Source organism: Nesoenas mayeri (genome assembly GCF_963082525.1).
Source record: "Nesoenas mayeri genome assembly, chromosome: 3".
Classification (NCBI taxonomy): Eukaryota; Metazoa; Chordata; class Aves; order Columbiformes; family Columbidae; genus Nesoenas; species Nesoenas mayeri.
In genome coordinates this window covers 1,626,283-1,646,713 of record NC_137544.1, presented here as the reverse complement: position 1 = coordinate 1,646,713, position 20,431 = coordinate 1,626,283, and the positions used below count along the sequence as shown (strand labels likewise).

The 20,431-nt window shown below is 57.0% G+C and overlaps 1 protein-coding gene across 2 annotated transcripts; it reads right to left on the bottom strand.

Annotated features, from left to right (window-relative positions):
* Positions 1-175: 175 nt before the first annotated feature.
* Positions 176-19,887, bottom strand: ADCY3 (adenylate cyclase 3; the record flags this gene model as incomplete). Of its 2 annotated transcripts, none has more annotated exons than XM_080342159.1 (20): positions 176-506; positions 1,033-1,157; positions 1,353-1,479; positions 1,551-1,664; positions 1,785-1,931; positions 2,202-2,360; positions 2,782-2,863; positions 2,952-3,211; positions 3,432-3,548; positions 3,651-3,738; positions 3,821-3,982; positions 4,060-4,202; positions 4,314-4,457; positions 4,535-4,697; positions 4,783-4,941; positions 5,104-5,231; positions 6,379-6,490; positions 8,812-8,942; positions 14,867-15,016; positions 19,213-19,887. In XM_080342159.1, the coding sequence occupies 20 exons, from the start codon at positions 19,885-19,887 to the stop codon at positions 324-326; spliced, it is 3,369 nt and encodes a 1,122-aa protein (XP_080198285.1). In that variant the 3' UTR covers positions 176-323. The 2 variants fall into 2 exon arrangements, with proteins under 2 accessions (XP_080198285.1, XP_080198286.1); XM_080342160.1 differs by having other exon boundaries at positions 4,353-4,457.
* Between the last annotated feature and the right edge of the window lie 544 nt (positions 19,888-20,431).

Here is a 20,431-nt window from a genome sequence, read left to right as displayed (position 1 = left end):
CATGCTGTCCCCTCGATGGTGTCACCACCTGCCTGGTGAAGCCTGGGACACCCGGGGACAGGCAACATGTCCCCAGCCCCATGTCTGCGAGCTTGTGCGTGAGCGTGACTGTTCGGAGGATCCCACCAGGGTGGCCTCATGTCCCCCTCCTGCGATGGAGCGAATCCCCCAGGAGAAACCTCCGGCATGCGAAGGGGTTGGTGTCTCCAGTTTGGTTTCAGGTCTGGGCTGCGGTGGGATGGACGTTCCCCGCTGCCATGTGTCCCCCCGGCTCGGTGCCAGGAGGTGGTGGCCGTGGTGGCAGGTGGGCACGGGACCCTCACTCAGGAGCTGTCCACCACCTGGTGGGGCAGGGTGACGGAGGAGCCATTGAGGAAGGAGCCCTGCTTCTCCCGGCCCTTCAGGAAGAAGGTGAGCAGCTCGCCTTTGCCCTTGACGTAGATGGCTCCCCGGCGCACGAAGCGGAACCCGTATTCCTTCAGGATGAGGTGAGTCTCCTCCACCACCTGCGGGGACAAGGGGACATGGTGGGAGGCTGCGGGGGTGCTCACCTGGCACGTGACATGGGGAGCAGGGCCCCCCATGTGCCGCTCAGACAACAGGTCTACCCACCAGCCTGGCTCCCGCCCCATTGTTTTGGGGTGCTCCTTGTTGAGCATCACCTTGCGCCATCCCCAGCTTGCAGGAGCCCCTCAACCAGTTCCAACCCCCACCTGTGCTCCTGCCAGCACCTTCCCCCTCCCACCCAAGCCAGCGGTGTTTTGAGGGCTCCAGCCCCTCCACAGCTGCACCCATGTCAGGCCAGATGAGAAATTGGTTGTGGTGAGAGCCTGGCCCAGTTGGCCAGAGAGGTGGTGGATGAACCATCCCTGGAGACATCCCAGGCCAGGCTGGATGGGGCTCTGAGCAACCTGAGCTGGTGCAGATGTCCCTGCTCATGGCAGGGGGAACTGGGGGAGATTTAACGGTCCCTTCAACCCAAACCATCCTGTGATTCTGTGATTCCATGATGAGTTCCCCTTGTCACCCCACCTGTATGTTCCCCATCACACCAGTGGACTCCATCCTGCTGGCCACGTTCACCGTGTTGCCCCAGATGTCGTAGTGCGGCTTGCGGGCGCCGATGACACCCGCCAGCACGGCCCCCTTGTTCATGCCTGTGCAAGACAAGGAGTGGACGTCACCTCCGTGACTGGTGACAGGGGCAGGACAGGGCTGCAGGAGAGTCTGGCCCAGGGGTTGGGGCAATATGGTTCCACCCCAGACCAGTTTCTGCCCAATGTCCCAGTGCTGGTGGGCAAGATGGGACAGGGGACACCAAGGCAGAACCTGCCCCACGCTCCCAGACTTGCCTATGCGGAGCATGAAGTTGTTGAAGGACTGGTAGTTGATGTTCATCAGCGTCACCTTCATGGCCAAGGCAAAGTCGGCCAGGTCGGCCAAGTGCTGCCAGCGCTCCTTATCCGAGAGGGTCTCCTTCTGCAAGGGCAGCACCGGTCAGCTCTGCGCACCCCTTGCCCATTGTCCCCCCCACCACAGGGACCTCTCACCTTGGTGCTGTAGCCATTGGCATTGGCATCGGGGGTCACTCCAGAAGCGGCCATGTAGGTGCTGCCGATGGTTTTGATTTTGGTGATGCACCGGAACTGGGGTTCGTCCAGGAGCTGAGTTATGGAGGCAAGACCCTCAGGCATCCCAGCGCCATGGCAGGTCCTTCTGCCCCCAGAAGAGAAGGTCTGGCCAGGCCCCATGCCATCCCCATGGCCGGCTCCATCCCGACTCACCGCGTCGAAGTCGGAGATGATCTCGTTGAGGAACCGCAGGCACTCGATGCCCCCGTTGTTGATGCTCTCCTCTGTGTAGAAGTCAGCAAAGTTGGGGAGGGAGGCGAACATGACGCCGATCTCATCGTAGGACTGGCTGTACAGCTCCTGGGGACGGGAGGGACAGTGGCCGTGAGCTGGGGACATGTCCAGACGTGACACCAGCACCTCCAGCAAACACAAACCCTCCCATGAAACCATCATCCCTTGGCATGTGTGAACACATGAGGGTGCTCTTCAGCCTCACCTTGCATGGCCAACACATCATCTCCATCCAACCAAAGGTGCTCAGCCAGAACCTATGGCAAAGCCTCCAGATCCCGAGGACTCCCCACCCAAAGAAATGGGGGTAAACATCCCCTGCCAGGTGCTCCTCACCTCATCCCGCTTCTTGGAGCCCAGGAAGTGCCGGGCCACGTGCTCAGGCAGCATGTTGGTGACAAGGGCCTCATTCCAGCGCCGCATCTCGTAGACCCGCTCCTTCTGGTCGTGGACATCAATCTTCCAGAGGAAGAGGGTCCTGGCCAGCTTCTCCACCTGGGGGTGGTGGGGGAACACAGCTACACCCCCAGTTCCCACCCACCAGTGGGTTCCCTTGAGCAGTGGGAGCATCTTGGTCACCACGGGGCCGGTCTGGGCTTGGGGACAACCTGGGAGAAGGCTCTAGGACAAGGTGAAGCCCTAACTGGGGACATGAGACCTGCTCCGAGGTGCAAACAGGACACTCATGGGGCACGCATGGACCTTGGGGCCACCCCTAACCATGGGGGTGGGACGGAGGTGTCCCCTGCACTGCTGTGGTTCTGGAGAGCCCTTGGGTGGCCTTCCTTGGAGAAGAGCTGGAGATGCTGTTGACAGCTGGGGACAAATCCTTCTGCCTTGCAGCTTGCAAGAAATAAGGGGCTGAGGGTGAAGACGTGGAAGGGAGGGACCTTCCCAGGGCCGGGGCGTCACTCACGTGGCGAGAGAAGTAGTAGAAGCTGAGCATCACGATGAAGATCATCGCCGTCATGGAGTACTTGGAGGGGACCAGTGAGGACCTGCCAGCAGAAGGAGCGAGGTGTGGGTGGGTGGTGGCCATGGCTGTGCCCCCCACCACCCTGTGCCCACCCCCCTGCCACCCCTTACACGCTTTGCTGGCCGCGGCGGCGGTCGTACTGGTCAAAGATATACTCCCAGGCGTAGATGTTGACGGTGCCGGTGGCCCCGGTGATGAGCACCATGAGGGTCAGCTTGACCATGTGGCTGACCTGCACCAGCATGATGGTGGCCACCAAGGCCAGCAGCGCGATGTAGCTGTAGTACTTGGGCTGCTCCCCGCAGCCACCCGGCCACGGTGGCCCCATCGTCATGTTGCTTGTCCCACCATGGTCCTGCCAGCAGCTGAGCTGGAGGCACGAGGGCAGCGTGAGGAGGGGGATGTGAGGATGGGGGTCACCTCTCCCTGCGCTGCATGGCCACCCAAAGGGACAGGGTGTTTTGCAGAGCAGGACAAGGTAACCCGACCTGAATTTCCACCCTATAGTGCAGCCCTGCTAATTGCTTTAATGATCAATTCCGGGCTGCTTGGATGGAGGCTGGAGCAGGTCTGCCCCACTGGTGGCTCACCATGTCCACGATGTCGGCCATGGTGACGATGACGATCGCGGCCATGGCCCAGGTGTTGCGTGCCCAGCGGGTTCGGTCAATCCAGGTGGAGAAGGCCACGAGTTTTTTGGGGAAGACCTGCAAGGAGAGGACAGTGGGGACGGGTTCGCCCAGGCAGGACACAACGATGAGCCACCACAATGACCCATCACCACGAGCGGTGAGCCCGTCCCGTCTCACCCGGGGGAAGATGGCAGCCAAGGAGCAGAGGGTGAGGATGAGCAGCAGGACCTCCCCCACCACGAAGGTCACGTAGTTGGCCACCAACCTGCCAAAAAGCCCAAGAGGGGACAGGTTTGAAGCCCAGCAGGGCCAAGGGACCACCCATCCCCACCAGGTCCCTGCCATACCAGGGGTCGATGAAGACCTCCACCAAGGCGGTGAAGAAAAGGACAACGCAGGAGCAGCTGAAGGCAGCTCCGCTCTGCTTCTCCTTCTCCACCGAGTAGCGCGTCTCCATTTCGGGGTCGATGAAGCGCATGGAGAGCCGGAAGGTGCTCTTCCCCTTCAGCCTGTTGGTGACACAGCCCATCAGTGCCCGGTGGCAGCAGGGACCTGCCGAGCTGCGCCACCGGCCGGCGTGACTCACGCCTGGATGGACTCGCGCTCCAGCAAAGCTTCGTTGAGCAGCTTGTTGAGCTCCTGCTCGTTCTGCGAGGCGTCCATCACCCGCTCGGCCAGATCCCGCAGGCGCAGCCGCCGCCGAGGGTTGGGGAAGGAGGGGTTCACCGCCTGCACCCACACAACGAGGTGTCAACCAGACCACGCCGGCACCGGTGGGATGTCCAACCACCCCAGCGTGGCCACCAAATGCAGGTGAGATGCGCTTTGCACGGGTTGTACCTCGCCATCCTCCTCCCCGCTCTCCAGGGTGCCCCTCACCCTGGCGTCAGGCTCCTCGGACTCCTCAGGGCTGAGGCTGCCGTTGAGTTCCTTGGTGTTGACCAGCGGTGGGGAACCACCATGGGAAGAGGTCAGCGACAGCTTCTGCAAGGCGGGAGGTGGTGGGTGGCAGTGAGATGTCCCCTCCAGCCCCAGCTCACCGCGGCGTCCCCGCCACTCACCACCCCATTGATGCCGTTGCGCAGGGGCTGCTTGGGGACCACCACGAGGTAGGTGACGATGCCCTTCTCCTTCAGGTACTCGCAGCGGGTGCCACCTTCTCCCGGTTCCACCTCAAACTCGCCCTTCAGGCAATCCATGGTGCTCTGCGAGATGTGCACCCGCCTGCCGGCACCGGGTGCCAGCGTCACTCGTGGGCGCGGGACACCCCGTGTGTCCTCCTCCGCCTCTCCCCCCAGGAGATGCTCACCCAGGGATGCCACCCGCCTCCATCTTGTTGGCCACGGTGACATCGGTGGACCACACGTCGTACTGCCAGCGCTTCTGGCCCAGCACCCCGCCCAGCACCGTCCCGCTGTGCACTCCCACCCGCATGTCCACCGCCGTCTTGGTCTTCTCCCGCACGTAGCTGGGGGGGAACACAAGGATGATCTTGGGGTGACCCATCTCCATCCCGACCCCCATCATTAATCATCATCTCTCTGTATTTTAATGCATGTTGAAGCCTCGGGGTGCACCCCAGCCCACCCTGGGGGGTGATTCCCCCCCACCCAGAGGAGACAAGCCTTACGAGATGGCCTCCACCATGGCCAAGCCCATCATGATGGAGCAGACGGCGTGGTCCTCCCGGTACTCGGGCAGCCCGCAGATGCAGTAGTAACAGTCACCCAGGATCTTGATGCGCAGCTGGTGGTGTTTCTGGGCATGGGGGGTGGGTGTCACCCCCAAATCCATCAGCTTGGACTCCCTTCCCCCCCATCCCTCCCCCATCCTGACCTTGACCCGCACAGGCGGCTCCAGCGCCCGGCAGGGACACAAATAATCGGATTTTCCATTCCCATCCCGCCTCCCCAGAGGGCTCAGCTGGGCCCCCCCCGCCTTTCCCAACTCTATTTTTGCAGCACGGGGCGTCTCCCGCATCCCAGAGCGATGAACATTTTAACCTCCTCCTCCCCATCCTGGGATGCGCCTTTTGCCTGGAGCCAGGGCAGGTGTTGGCTGAGACCTGCGCTGCTTCTCGGGGGGGTGTCCTCCTCAGTCCCTTTCCCGAACTCCTGGGTCCATTTCGAACTCTTGGGTCCCCTCTCCCGAACGCCTGGGTCCCTTCCAATTTCCTTGGTCCTCCCAAACTCCTGAGTCCCTTTTCCAAACTCCTGAGTCCCTCCCGAACTCCTGAGTCCCTTTTCCGTACACCTGGGTCCCCTCTCCCAAACTCCTGGGTCCCTTTCCCGAACTCCTGGGTCCCCTCTCCCAAAATCCTGGGTCCTTCCCAATCTTGGTCCTTCCAAACCTGTGGGTCCCTTTCCCAAAATCCTGGATCCCCTCTCCCGAATTCCTGGGTCCCCTCTCCTGAACTCCTGGGCTCCTTTCCCAACTCCTGGGTCCCCTCTCCCGAACTCCTGGGTCCCCTCTCCCGAACTCCTGGGTCCTCCCAAACAGCTGGGTCCCTTTCCCAAACTCCTGGGCCCCTCCCAAACTCCTGGATCCCTTTTCCGAACTCCTGGGTCCCCTCTCCCAAACTCCTGGGTCCCTCCTGAATTCCTGTGTCCTTTTCCCAAACTCCAGGGTCCTTCCCAATCTCCTTGGTCCTCTCAAACTCCTGGGCCCCTTTCCCGAACTCCTGGGTCCCCTCTCCCAAACTCCTGGGTCCCTCCTGAATTCCTGTGTCCTTTTCCCAAACTCCAGGGTCCTTCCCAATCTCCTTGGTCCTCCCAAACTCCTGGGTCCCTTTTCCATACACCAGGGTCCCTTTCCTGAACTCCTGGGTCCTTCCCAATCTCCTTGGTCCTCCCGAACTCCTGGGTCCCCTCTCCCGAACTCCTGGGTCCCTTTCCAGAACACTCACAGCTGCCAACTTGTCAAAGCGGGCGAAGAGCTCGTTGAGGAGCTTCACCAGCTCCTGGGCGCTGCAGGACGAGGAGAGCTGGGTGAAGCCCACGATGTCGGCGAAGAGGATGCTGCGGGGAGCAAGGGCGAGCGGCTCAGCCCCAGCGGCACACCCCCCGGCCCCCTTGGAATCCCCAACTCCCCTCTCGCCTTTTTCACCAGGAAAATGGATATTTTGGGACATGGCTGAAAAACGATCATCTGTACATCACAGAAGGGCCCCAAGCTGTAGTTTAGTTTGCGCAGTGCAAATGCACAATGCAAACGCACCGTGCAAACACACGCTGCAAATGCACGGTCTAAATGCACAGTGCAAATGCACAATGCAAACGCGTGGTGCAAACACATGCTGTAAATACATAGTCTAAATGCAGGGTAGAAATGTAGAGTCTAAATGCACAGTGCAAACACACGCTGCAAATACACGGCCCAAATGCAGGGTAGAAATGCAGTCTAAATGCACGGTGCAAACACATGGTGCAAATGCAAAGTCTAAATGCACAGTGCAAACAGATGCTGCAAATACACGGTCTAAATGCAGGGTAGAAATGCAGAGTCTAAATGCAGGGTGCAAATACAAAGTCTAAATGCATGGTGCAAATGCACAATGCAAATACACACTCTAAATGCAAGGTAGAAATGCAGTCTAAATGCATAGTGCAAACAGTGCAAATGCAGAGTCTAAATGCACAGTGCAAATGCATGGTGCAAAGGCACAATGCAAATGCACGGTCTAAATGCAGGGTAGAAATGTAGAGTCTAAATGCACGGTGCAAACACATGGTGCAAATGCAGAGTCTAAATGCACAGTGCAAATGCATGGTGCAAAGGCACAATGCAAATGCACGGTCTAAATGCAGGGTAGAAATGTAGAGTCTAAATGCACGGTGCAAACACATGGTGCAAATGCAGAGTCTAAATGCACAGTGCAAATGCACAATGCAAATACAGGGTCTAAATGCAGGGTAGAAATGCAGAGTCTAAATGCATGGTGCAAATGCAAAGTCTAAATGCACAGTGCAAATGCACAGTGCAAATGCACAATGCAAATATATGGTCTAAATGCAGGGTAGAAATGCAGAGTCTACATGCATGGTGCAAATGCAAAGTCTAAATGCACAGTGCAAATGCACAATGCAAACACATGGTGCAAATACACAGTCTAAATGCAGGATAGAAATGTAAAGTCTAAATGCACAGTGCAAATGCATGGTGCAAATGCAAAGTCTAAATGCATGGTGCAAACACATGGTGCAAATGCACAGTGCAAATGCACAATGCAAACACATGGTGCAAACGCATGCTGCAAATACACGGCCCAAATGCAGGGTAGAAATGCAGTCTAAATGCAGGGTGCAAATGCAGAGTCTAAATGCACAGTGCAAATGCACAATGCAAACGTGTAGTGCAAACACACGCTGCAAATACACGGTCTAAATGCAGGGTAGAAATGCAGAGTCTAAATGCACGGTGCAAACACATGGTGCAAATACAGAGTGCAAATGCACAATGCAAGCGCATGGTGCAAATGCACGCTGCAAATACACGGCCCAAATGCAGGGTAGAAATGCAGTCTAAATGTACAGTGCAAATGCAGAGTCTAAATGCACAGTGCAAATGCACAATTCAGACACACGCTGTAAATACACGGTCTAAATGCAGGGTACAAATGCAGTCTAAATGCACAGTGCAAATGCACAATGCAAACACACGCTGTAAATACACGGTCTAAATGCAGGGTAGAAATGCAGTCTAAATGCACGGTGCAAATGCACAATGCAAACGCACGCTGTAAATACGCAGTCTAAATGCATAGTGCAAATGCACAGTGCAAATGTAGAGTCCAAATGCACAGTGCAAATGCACAATGCAGATGTGGGGTGCAAACACATGCTGAAAATACATTGTCTAAATGCAGAGTAGAAATGCAGTCTAAATGCATGTTGCAAATGCACAATGCAAATACACAGTCTAAATGCAGGGTAGACATGTAGAGTCTAAATGCACAGTGCAAACACATGGTGCAAATGCAGAGTCTAAATGCACAGCGCAAATGCACCATGCAGACAATGCACACACAATGCATGCGCTATAGTCTGAGCGCTCCCCTCTCCATAGGGACAGACTGCAGCAAAGTGACATTTCCAAGCTCCTGGGCCTGGGCTGCTGGAGCTGCTTGTTCCTAGAAGATCCCAAGGCCCAGGTGGGTCTCTGGCCCAATGTCACCCTGCACACCATGCTCTGCAAACCACAAAGTGGCCACAAGCCACGGTGGGGTTGACAACCATCCCCTCCCACTGCAAACTACCCCAATTTCTCCCCTCTTTTCTAGCCAGGCCTGCAAAAATGCACATTTTTTGCCAAAAAAAAGGGCGTTTTTCCCCCATCCTACCTGACGTTCTCGTGGCGGTACATGTACATGGTGTTGAACTGCTGCATCTCCTTCTGGCTCGGGTCTTTCTTCATGTCCTTCAGCATCTCGTCGGCCACGTGCTTGGGCAGGATGGAGAGCATCAGCCGCTCCTGGGGACAGCGGTGAGAAATGCAGTTGTGATTCCTGCTAAGATGCTTAATGTTTACAGATATAACCAAATGAGGCACAGGCTCTGAATCTGGGAAAAGGTGGTTAAGTTCCATGTAAAAAGTTATGAAACTTTATGAAGGGAACTAACATTTTAAGGGTTAACTAAACGTATAATGGGTGCCTACTAACGAACTAACGCTTTAAGGCTTAGCCACACAATAAATGCTTAGTTTAGAGGTTTATGTCAAGAAGAACAGAACCACATCGAATGCCAAGATAAGAAGTTTTACTGCACGTAGCTGTAAACTTGAGGAGACAAGATAACGAAGATTTACACCAGGCTGGTTTCAATGGACTTGGCAGCTTGGGTCCCAGTCAATTCAACATAATGAGCCAAAGGTACAAATTCACTGTGATGAAGCTGAAGGAGCTTCATCCAAAGACCCCTCCTCAAATTCACCAAGTGACACTGCGCAGGCGCAACAGTGAGGGGTCAATGGGTATCTGAGACTCATTTTAATCAGAAGCGGGGAAAGGTTATGAATATGTATAGGTGTTCCTGGGGTCATTATGAATATGTAACACATTCACAGTATCACAGTATCACAGTATGTTTGGGATTGGAAGGGACCTCAAAAGCTCATCCAGTGCAATCCCCCCATGGAGCAGGAACACCCAGATGAGGTTACACAGGAAGGTGTCCAGGCGGGTTGGAATGTCTGCACAGAAGGAGACTCCACAACCTCCCTGGGCAGCCTGGGCCAGGCTCTGCCACCCTCACTGAGAAGAAGTTTCTTCTCAAATTTAAGTGGAACCTCTTGTGTTCCAGCTTGATCCCATTGCCCCTTGTCCTATCATTGTTTGCCACCGAGAAGAGCCTGGCTCCATCCTCATGGCACTCACCCTTTATATATTTATAAGCATTAATAAGGTCACCCCTCAGACTCCTCTTCTCCAAACTAAAGAGCCCCAGCTCCCTCAGCCTTTCTTCATAAGGGAGATGCTCCACTCCCTTAATCATCTTTGTTGCCCTACGCTGGACTCTCTGCAGCAGTTCCCTGTCCTGCTGGAACTGAGGGGCCACAACTGGACACAAGATTCCAGATGTGGTCTCACCAGGGCAGAGTAGAGGGGAAGGAGGACCTCTCTCGATCTACTGACCACCCCTCTTGTAATACACCCCAGGTACCATTGGCTTCCTGGCCACAAGGGCACAGTGCTGGCTCATGGTCATCCTGTTGTCTACCAGGACCCCCAGGTCCCTATCTCTACACTGCTCTCTAATATGTCATTTCCCAACCTATACTGGAACCTGGAGTTGTTCCTGCCCAGATGCAGGACTCTACACTTGCCCTTGTTAAATTCCATCAGGTTATTCCCCGCCCAACTCTCCAGCCTGTCCAGGTCTCTGATGGCAGCACAGCTTCCAGTGTCACCACTCCTCCCAGCTTGGTGTCACCAGCAAACTTGCTGATAGTGCACTCAATTCCCTCGTCCAAATCGTTAATGAATATATTGAATAATATTGGCCCCAGCACTGCCCCCTGAGGCACTGCACTAGATACTGGCCTCCAACTAGACTCTGCACCATTGACTACCACTCTCTGGCTTCTCTCCTTAAGCCAGTTTGCAACCCACCTCACTACTCTATTGTCTAGACCAGACCTCCTCAACTTAGCTGTGAGGATGCTGAGGGAGACTGTCAAAGCCTTTACTGAAGTCAAGGTAGACCACATCCACCACTCTGCCATCATCCATCCACCTTGTTACATTACCTTACCGTATTTAAGCACACCTCTTATTGTTTAAAGGTGTGCGTGTCGGGCGGAGCGAATCCCCCGCTCACCCAGAGCTGTTTTGCTTATGCTCTAATGAACGCGTGTTTAAGGAATACAAGGAATTGGATTAAATGTTGTTTATCCATAGAAAAAGCATAAGTTATATATTTCAGCGAGGAAGGGAGATAGATCATCACCAGGTGAAGACAAGCCCGGGCCAAGAGCAGCGACGCGTGGTGCAAGTCCATAGTGCAAATACATAGTGCAAATATGTGGTGCAAAGGCTTAGCCTAAATGCAAATGCATGGTGCAAAGCTACAGTCTAAATCACAGAATCACAGAGTCATTTTGGTTGGAAGAGACCCTCAAGATCACCAAGCCCAACCATTACCCCAACACTGGCACTAAAATACACGGTGCAAATGCACAGTGTAAATGCACAATGTAAATGACTGTTTCAATGCATGGTGCAAATGCACAACTTAAATGCGTGGTGCAAGTAAACACATGGTGCAAATGAACAGTCTGAGTGTGCAATACAAGTGACAGTTTAAACACGCGCAAATGCACGTTGCAAATACACTGTGCAAACGCACAATTTAAACGCATGGTGCATTTAAACGATGCAAACGCATATTGCAAACACATGGTGCAAATCCACAGCCCAAATGCACAACGCAAATGGCAGTTTCAATGCATGATGCAAATGCATGGTGCAAATACACGGTGCAATAGCAGTCTTAATGTACGGTGCAAATGCACAGCTCGAAATATATGACGCAAGTACATGGTGGAAATGCACAGTCTTAAATGCGTGGTATAAATGTACCGTGCAAATGCACACGCACAAAAAAAAACATGGTGTAAATACACGATGCAAATGCACAATGCAAATGACAGTTTAAATGCACAACGCAAGCGCATGGTGCAAATGTACAGTGCAAACACGTGCTGCCAATGCACAGTGCAAATGCACAATGCAACCCCATGGTGCAACCACACGCTGCATGTGCTGCAGTCTGAGCGCTCCCCTCTCCATGGGGACAGAGAGCAGAGTGACATTGCACAGAATCACCGAATCATTTTGGTTGGATAAGACCCTCAGGATCACCGAGTCCAACCGTAACCCACGCCTGTCCCTGCCCCATGTCCTGAGAACCTCATGTCCGTCTGTCCAGCCCTCCAGGGCTGGTGACTCCAGCTCTGCCCTGGGCAGCCTGTTCCAATGCCCCACAGCCCTTTGGGGAAGAAATTGTTCCCAGATCCCACCTCAGCATCCCCTGGCGCAACTTGAGGCCGTTTCCTCTGCTCCTGGCGCTTGTCACTTCCAAGCTCCCGGGCCGGGAGCTGCCTGTCCCCAAAGGACCCCAAGGCGCAGGCAGGTCTTTGATCCAATGTCACCCACACGTGGGGACAGTGAGTGGAACAAGCCACAGGTGGAACAAGCAGACTGAGCTCGGAACGGGGTGTCCCAGGGTGAGCTGGGAGCCATCACTGCAACCCCAAACCTGCACCCACAGGTGGAGGGGATGCACCCATGGATGCCAGGTCCCCCTTGGCCCTGCTCTGCCAGTGATACCAGCTGCTGCTTTTACCATTTTCCTCCTTATTTTATGAGTTCTTACAAAAATTTCTGCAAGTGGGAGCAAGTCCCAGCCAGGGGAGAGTAGGAGGGCGGCATTTTTGTGCCACCAGCCTCCCTGTCCCTGTCACCATGGGAAGGAGGGACAGTCCCACATGCTGATTTGGACACCAGCTGCAAAATTTGCTTGGCCACCCCAGATCCTTTCTGTAGGTGCCACATGGAGCTCAGCCCCTCACTGGGAGCTCCAGAAGTAAAATGCATTGTCTTGGCCAAGGGTTTATCCCGAATAAACCTGGGACACGGTGCTGGGGGAGATTTGGGGTCTGCACTGATGTCCCCCAAGGTCCCTGTGAGCTGAGCTGGGGTGTCCTACCCCAGGGCTGGGTGAACAGACCTGGATTAAACCACCCCAGGGAGGATTTATCAATTTTAAAATGTGGTGGGTACCCCATATCATGCACAGGACTGGACTGAGGTCCCCCATGAGGATCGAGCCCACTTGGGGACATCACACCCAGTGCTGTCCCCACAGCCCTGGAACCAGAGAAAGGATAAATCTGCACGCGGGGATTTGCACTAAATGTGAGTAACTTGGTTAATGAAGTGGGTTTTCCCCGACGACGGGGCTGTTTCTGCACGCAGCCGTGGTAGGACCGTTGCTGGAGAAACGGCACCGTGTCCCCATCCCTGTCCCCAGGGGCTGCTGGCAGGGGACACTCTCAGCTCCCATTAACCTCAGTCCGGCTACTGGTTCAGTCACCACCGATGGCCTGGAGGGAAGAGGGATGGATAGATCCAGCATCACCCCTTGTCCCCAGCGCCTCGGCCCCACGCCAGCAGCTTTTCCTGCAGGATCACGGGCTGGTTTTAGCTCAGTTCCCCAAGGAAACAGAGCTCATGTGACAATAATCCCCTCGTCCCTTCCTGGATCCCTCTAAAGCCATGAGCCGGGGTCTCCAAGGCTCCCTCATCCAGAGCATCCCCCAGCCCCAGGATTTGCCCTTATCACCCAACACCCCCCAAACCCAACCCCTTAGGAGCCATTGGAGCGCTCCCCCAGGTTTTGCAGCAAAGAGCACGTTGGTGGCACTGACCTGGCCCCACCACGTGTCTCTTGTTGCCATTGGGAGCAAATTGCTGGCAGTGAGTCCAGCAGATAAGAGATGGGAGACTGGGATGGGGCTCAGATAAGGTGCTAAAATTAGCCCAGCTTGTCACCCAGCAGGGCTCTAGAACGGCGGCACCGCGACACCGGGTCCCCTCTGGACCTGCTGTGTGTTTGTGCTCAGGGACAGGGACGTGCTGTGACGCCATGCTCAGGGATGGGGACCTGACACGTGGCTGCACCTGGGGACCCACAATGTGACTGTGCATGGGGACAGGGACCTGCCACGTGGCCCTGCCAAGGGACCTGCTGTGTGGCTGCACCTGGGGACCTGCCACACGGCCATCCAGTGAGACCCGGCCAGGCTGGATGGGCGGAGAAGAACCTGATGAAGTTCACCAAGGGCAAGTGCGGGGTCCTGCAGCTGGGGAGGAACAACCCCAGGCACCAGCACAGGTTGGGGTTGAGCTGCTGGAAAGCAGCTCTGCAGAGAAGGACCTGGGAGTTGTGGGGGACAACAGAGTGACCGTGAGTCACCAATGTGCCCTGTGGCCAAGAGGCCAATGGGACCTGGGGTGCATGAGGAAGAGTGTGAGCAGCAGGTCAGGGAGGTTGTTCCTCCCCCTCTGCTCTGCCCTGGGGAGGCCCCATCTGCAGTTGTGGGTCCAGTGCTGGGCTCCCCAGGTGAAGAACGACGAGGAATTACTGGAGAGAGTCCAGGGAGGGACACAAAGATGCTGAGGGGTCTGGAGCATCTTTGTGATGAGGAGACTGAGAGAGCTGGGGCTGTTGAGCTGGAGAAGAGAAGCTGAGAGGGATGTGATCAATGGATCAATATGTCAGGGTGGGTGTCAGAGGATGGACCAGACTCTGTTCAGTGGTGCCCAACGCCAGGGTGAGGGGCAACGGGCACAGACTGAAACACAGGAGGCTCCATGTGAACATGAGCAGAAACTTGTTTGCTGGGAGGTGCCAGAGCCTGGCCCAGGCTGCCCAGAGCGGGTGTGGAGTCTCCTGCTCTGAGACATTCAAACCGCCTGGACCCACCTGTGTGATCTGCTCTGTGACCCTGCGTGAGCAGCTGGGTTGGACTGGGGGGTCTCCAGAGGTCCCTTCGACCCAAACAGGCCGGGATGCTGTGGTCCCATCAAGGGACCTGCCATACAGCTGCTCCTGGGGACCTGCTACATGTCTGCGCTGGGGTTGGGGACAGCCTGGTAGTGGCCGTGGCAGGATCTGGGAGAGGATGGACACGCAGAACATCCCCAAACTGAGCACAGGGTGCAAAGCTGCGAATGCACCTCCCACCTTGGCTCCTCCTGTCCCCATCACCCCCCGCCACAGTCCCTCCGCACCGCGCAGGGTGGGTGCCATGTCCACATCCTAAAGCCAGGCCGCTGTCCCATCGCCACCCCCTGTCCCCGCGCTGTCCCCGTGCCCAGCGCTGGCTCCCACCTGCTGCTGGCTCTGCTCCTCCAGGTTGAGCTTCACCTCCAGGGACTGGCGCGCCTCCAGGAAGGCTTTGCGGTGCTTGCGGTCCGCCATGTAGTAGGACATGGTGCCCACCGTGATGGCACAAAGGTAGATGGCAACGTTGGACAGGATCTGTGGGGACAGAGAAAAGGAGACAAGGGGTGAGCAGAGACACTGAGAAGCCCCCGGGGACGGTGCCGGTGTCACCGCAAGTCCTGGTTTGGGTGAGAGTGGAACCATATATTCAAGTGGTGGAGAAGGACTTAAAATACACTCTGGGGATAAAGCACTGAGCCATGGCCACCAGCAGCTGCTGGGGGACTCACTGGGGACCAAGGGGATGATCCTACAGCCACCGTTATCTACTGGGGGGACACCATGGGGACCGCAGGGACGATCCCACAGCCACCGTTATCTGCTGGGGAGACTCCATGGGGACCATCCCACAGCCACCGTTATCTGCTGGGGAGATTCAGTGGGGACTGAGGGGACCATCCCACAGCCACCAGTATCTACTGGGGAGACTCAATGGGGACCAAGGGGATGATCCCACAGCCACCATTATCTGCTGGGCGGACTCCATGGGGACCAAGAGGACCATCCCACAGCCACCATTATCTGCTGGGGAGATTCAGTGGGGACCATCCCACAGCCACCAGTATCTACTGGGGACATTCAGTGGGGACCAAGGGGACCATCCGACAGCCACCGTTATCTGGTGGGGGGACTCCATGGGGACCAAGGTGACCATCCCACAGCCACCATTATCTGCTGGGGAGATTCAGTGGGGACCGAGGGGACCATCCCACAGCCACCAGTATCTACTGGGGAGACTCAGTGGGGACCAAGGGGATGATCCCACAGCCACCATTATCTACTGGGGAGACTCAGTGGAGACCAAGGGGATAATTCCACAGCCACCGTTATCTGGTGGGAGGACTCCATGGAGACCAAGGTGACCATCCCACAGCCACCGTTATCTGCTGGGGAGATTCAGTGGGGACCGAGGGGACCATCCCACAGCCACCAGTATCTACTGGGGAGACTCAATGGGGACCAAGGGGATGATCCCACAGCCACTGTTATCTGGTGGGGGGACTCCATGGGGCCCAAGGTGACCATCCCACAGCCACCAGTATCTACTGGGGACATTCAGTGGGGACCAAGGGGATGATCCCACAGCCACCATTATCTGCTGGGGGGACTCCATGGGGACCGAGGGGACCATCCCACAGCCACCATTATCTACTGGGGAGATTCAGTGGGGACCAAGGGGATGGTCCCACAGCCACCGTTATCTGGTGGGGGGACTCCATGGGGACCAAGGTGACCATCCCACAGCCACCATTATCTGCTGGGGAGATTCAGTGGGGACCGAGGGGACCATTCCACAGCCACCAGTATCTACTGGGGACACTCAGTGGGGACCAAGGGGATAATCCCACAGCCACCGTTTTCTGCTGGGAGGACTCATGGGGACCAAGGGGACTATCCCAGTGGTTCTGCAGGAGGGATCCAGCCGGGAAATCACACCCTGAGCATCCCAGGAGCGCTTGTTGTCCCCAGGGGGTGACACCACTTCATTAAAACTTGCAGAGATGTTTTGGAAAAAGGCAGCAGGTCGGCAGGGACCGGGCGCAATGACAGGGGACAGTGACGCTGCAGGCGAGTGGCTCACGTGCCACCCGCTCCCGTCCCCTGTGCCATGGGATTTGCACCCCTTTGTGCAGAGAAAGTGAATAAAAACACAGCCAAACCCTAAAATGGTGTGTTTGCTCACACTCCTGCCGCTCTACATCCCTCTCCATGGCACGGAGCCACCGCTGGGCTCTTCTCCATTGGGGATGTGCCACTGTGCTCAGCATCTTTGTCCTGTCCCCAGTTCCCCAGGATAGACTTTGTCCCCTCCTTGGTACCAGCTCTGTCCCCTCCTTGTTCCTGTATCCCAGCCTGGTCAGAGGAAAACCCCAATGTGACCCTGGTCCCTGGGTGTCCTTGTCCTCGGAGCTTTTACCACCCAACAACAGCCTGGTCTCATCACGTGGAGATAGGGAGCAGCTACCAGCCCCTTCCATGCAGGGGGAAACTGAGGCACGGACGAAACAAACCTGGTGCAGCAATCAACACAGGACCTCCAGCTGGTGCCCCAGGGCCTGATCCTGCCCCAGGTCCCAGCACCGCAGTGGGGGGATCCCCGGGAACCCCCTGCACCCACAGCGCGGCAGACGGCGAGCGAGGAGGAGAAATCCCCAAAACAAGCAGCCGCTTGCTATTTTTAACCAGCCTCTTGGGTTGTCATGACAACGGGCCATTTTCCCAGGGCTGGATGGGGATGGGGCAGCTCAGGGGCCACTAGAAACCCCTGGGACACGCTGGTCGACGCAGCCGTGTCCCACGCTGAGCATCTTCCAGCTGCATCCCGCAGCCCTGCAGTGGATGCTCAGCCCCAAAAGCCTCCCCCAGCACATGCCTTGAGTTGCAAAACACCTCCTGGCACCCCAAAGGGAGGAGACCCCACTGCCGGCATGGTCACCCGTTATTATTTGTGCTCAGTAATTTGGGGGGAGCGAGAGCAAGACACGTGCAGCGCGGCCGGCGGAATGAGCCTCATCCCTCCTTCCACATCCTGCTGGGATCCCATCCGAACCAGGACCAAGCCCGAGGATATTTGTGCACAAACCACAGCAGAAACGGCCCCAAAACCACCAAACCTCAACAATTCAGCCTTCGCTGGCAAGAGTTGCCGGCATCTCTCGTGAACCCCCCATCAGTCCACACCGGCCCCGCTCCAGCGACAACCCTATTAATAGCGGTGCCCTCCGGGAGCTGCACCACTGGCTATAATAATAATAATAGTAATAATAATAAAGCATCTGATGTTTATTTCTGGACATAATGTTCCTCCGTTATTTGCGGCGGGCATGCGGCGTTGCCAAGGTTTTGCCAGCCCCGGACTCTCCGTGCCGCGGCAATGATTAACGCGGTGGCGCCGGCGACGCATGCCCGCTGCCGGCATCGCGTCCCCCCGCTTGCCACGCACCGGGGCTGCTGGCAGAGAGAGGTTTGCATGGCTTTGCATCAGCCACGTGTCGCGTTTACGTCCCGGGTGGGGAGTAGAAGCTGGGAAAGCCGCTGCTGCACCGGGATTTCTCCTCCAAATGGGCATTGCTGGGAGGGCACCCAGCACCCAGCTGCAGAAATTGCGCCCAAAAAGCGCTTTACTTAGCAAAACCCCAGATGTCCCAGCCCCAAACCACACGCCCCAGAGACAGGGGAATAAAAACAGTGTTTTGGGGCTTTTTGGCTCCATTTTCCTGGTGCAACTACAGGCTCGACGCTCCCAAAACTTCCCAAAAAGTGAATAAATAGCCCTCGTTTCCCTTCCTGGGAGCAGCTGGAGGTCTCCTGGGACCTGACCCGGAGCATCCCCAATTCCCGCAGCATCCTCCCACGGAGCCCACTCCATCAGCGATGCTTCCAGCGGGATTTTCTCCTCTACCATCCACCAACACAAGTTCCCAGCTTGGGCTTCTTTCCTTTTCCTCCCACTCTGGCCAGAGAAAGGCTCCCCAGCTCGATGGGGACATCGGCGGGAGGAAAGGGACACGTCCAAGCTGTGAAACACACTGATTTAGGGAATAAAAAGCTGCTCCAGGCGAGTAAATCCCAGGAAATATTAAGAACCTGATGGGCCAGGGACCGCTCTCCCCCGACCGACCCCCACGTCCCCTCCTTTGCTGTGTATGTGAATGGGTGGCCCGTCCTCAGGGCCATGTTTGGGCTCGGGGACGCTGGTTTTGCCCCTTTGCTGGTGCAGAAAATCACCCCAAAGAGTGTCCAGGCCCTGGCCCAGGCGCAGGGCTGGCAATGGGAAAGCGCCGGTGGCTGTTTGTTTGCCAGCCCGGAAGCTGGGATCCTGCCACATTCCTGCTCTAAATGGCCATTTTTGGCCATTTTTGCAATTGGAAGGCAAGTTGGCACCAGCAAGGCTGCTGGGCAGGGTGCGTGGGGGAGCCTGCAGCCCCCCCATGCCTCAGTTTCCCCAGCAGCCCAACCGTAGCCTGTGTGTCCATGGTGGCTCTTGGGAATGGACTCATGGTCTTGTGCATGGGTGGGTGCTCCCGCACTCCCCAGCACCCCATTGTTTTGGGGAGCCCCCTGGCTCCCAGCAAACACCACAACCAGCTCGCAGGGTGCGGATCAAGCCCAACTTTAGGCTCAGGACATTGGGACAGCGACAGTAACTCATGGAAACACCAAACAGAGATGATTTGCCCGTCACTTCCCACCACCCCAGGGGTCCCCATGTCCCCTCACCAGCCCCGTACCTGTCTCAGCAGCGTCCCCTCGTCCAGGGCGTCCTGCTGCTGCTGGGCGACGGTGACACCGAGCACCAGCGTGTGGATGCCGCAGGAGACGGCGGTGATGAGCACGATGGGCGCCAGGCGCAGCGGCAGGGTGATGAAGAAGGAGAAGACGAAGAACGCTTGCCAACCCACCGTGTCGCTGGCCTCGGGCGAGCGGGAGAAGTTGAGCCCCAAGTAGCAGAAGATTTGGGCCAAGATGAGGACCCAGAGGACATAAGGCAGGAACCTGCGGGTCACCCGCTCGGGAAGCAGCCGGTACTTGCAGAGGATGAAGAGCAAGACGTGGGCGACCAGCCCGGCCGCCGCCGCCAGCACCGGGGCCAGTTTATCGGCGCTGTAAACCACGGCGCACATGATGAGGACGTAGCAGTCGAAGAGGGCGGCGAAGACCACCAGCACCAGGAGGGTTTCGTGGCGTTGACGGCGGAAATAAGTCTGGTAGAGGTTCTCCAGAGACTCAGGAGCGAAGGTGAGGCGCATGAAGCGGGGCAGGCAGAGGCAGGGGCCCGAGCTGCGCACCGTCACCTCGTGGGTGCGACCCACGCCGTGCTCGGGGTCCGACGGCAGGCTCACCGAGTAGTCGGCGGAGTACTCGGCCGAGCACTCGGGCTCCGAAAAATCCCTGTTCCTGGGCATCGCGGCACCTGTCCCTGCTCCGGCGCTGCAGAAACGCCGCGGTCCCCCGCGTCCCGATGCTCAGCGGGGCATCACCCACAGCATCCCCCTGGAACCGCGAGGCCTCTCCCCTTCTCCTGCAGCCGTAACCCCAAATCCGGCTGCGTGCCGAGGAGCGGCCGAAGGAGAGAAAAAGGGAATAAGGATAAATCAAGCCCGGCGTGGCGTGGGGAGGCCGGGAGCCCAGCGATCCCTGCCAGCTCTCCCTCCCCAGCCCTTGCGCACTTGCCAGGTTGCAACCGAAACGTGGCAGAGCCAGAAAGATGTCGCGATGCCTCCCCGCTCCTCCTTCGAGGGCAGCCGCTTCGGGGGGCGATCCCCCCCGCTCCCCCTCTTTTTCCCCCTTTCCCAGCCGCTCCGTTCCGCAGGGATGGATGGAGAAGGACCGAGGTGGGTGGTGGGGTGAGGGGGTGAAGATCCCACCTGTCGCAGCCCTGGGAACGATGCGTTTCGCCTCCCCCGGTCGCCGGCAGCATCCTCCGGAGCCCGGAGCGCCTCCCCCGCT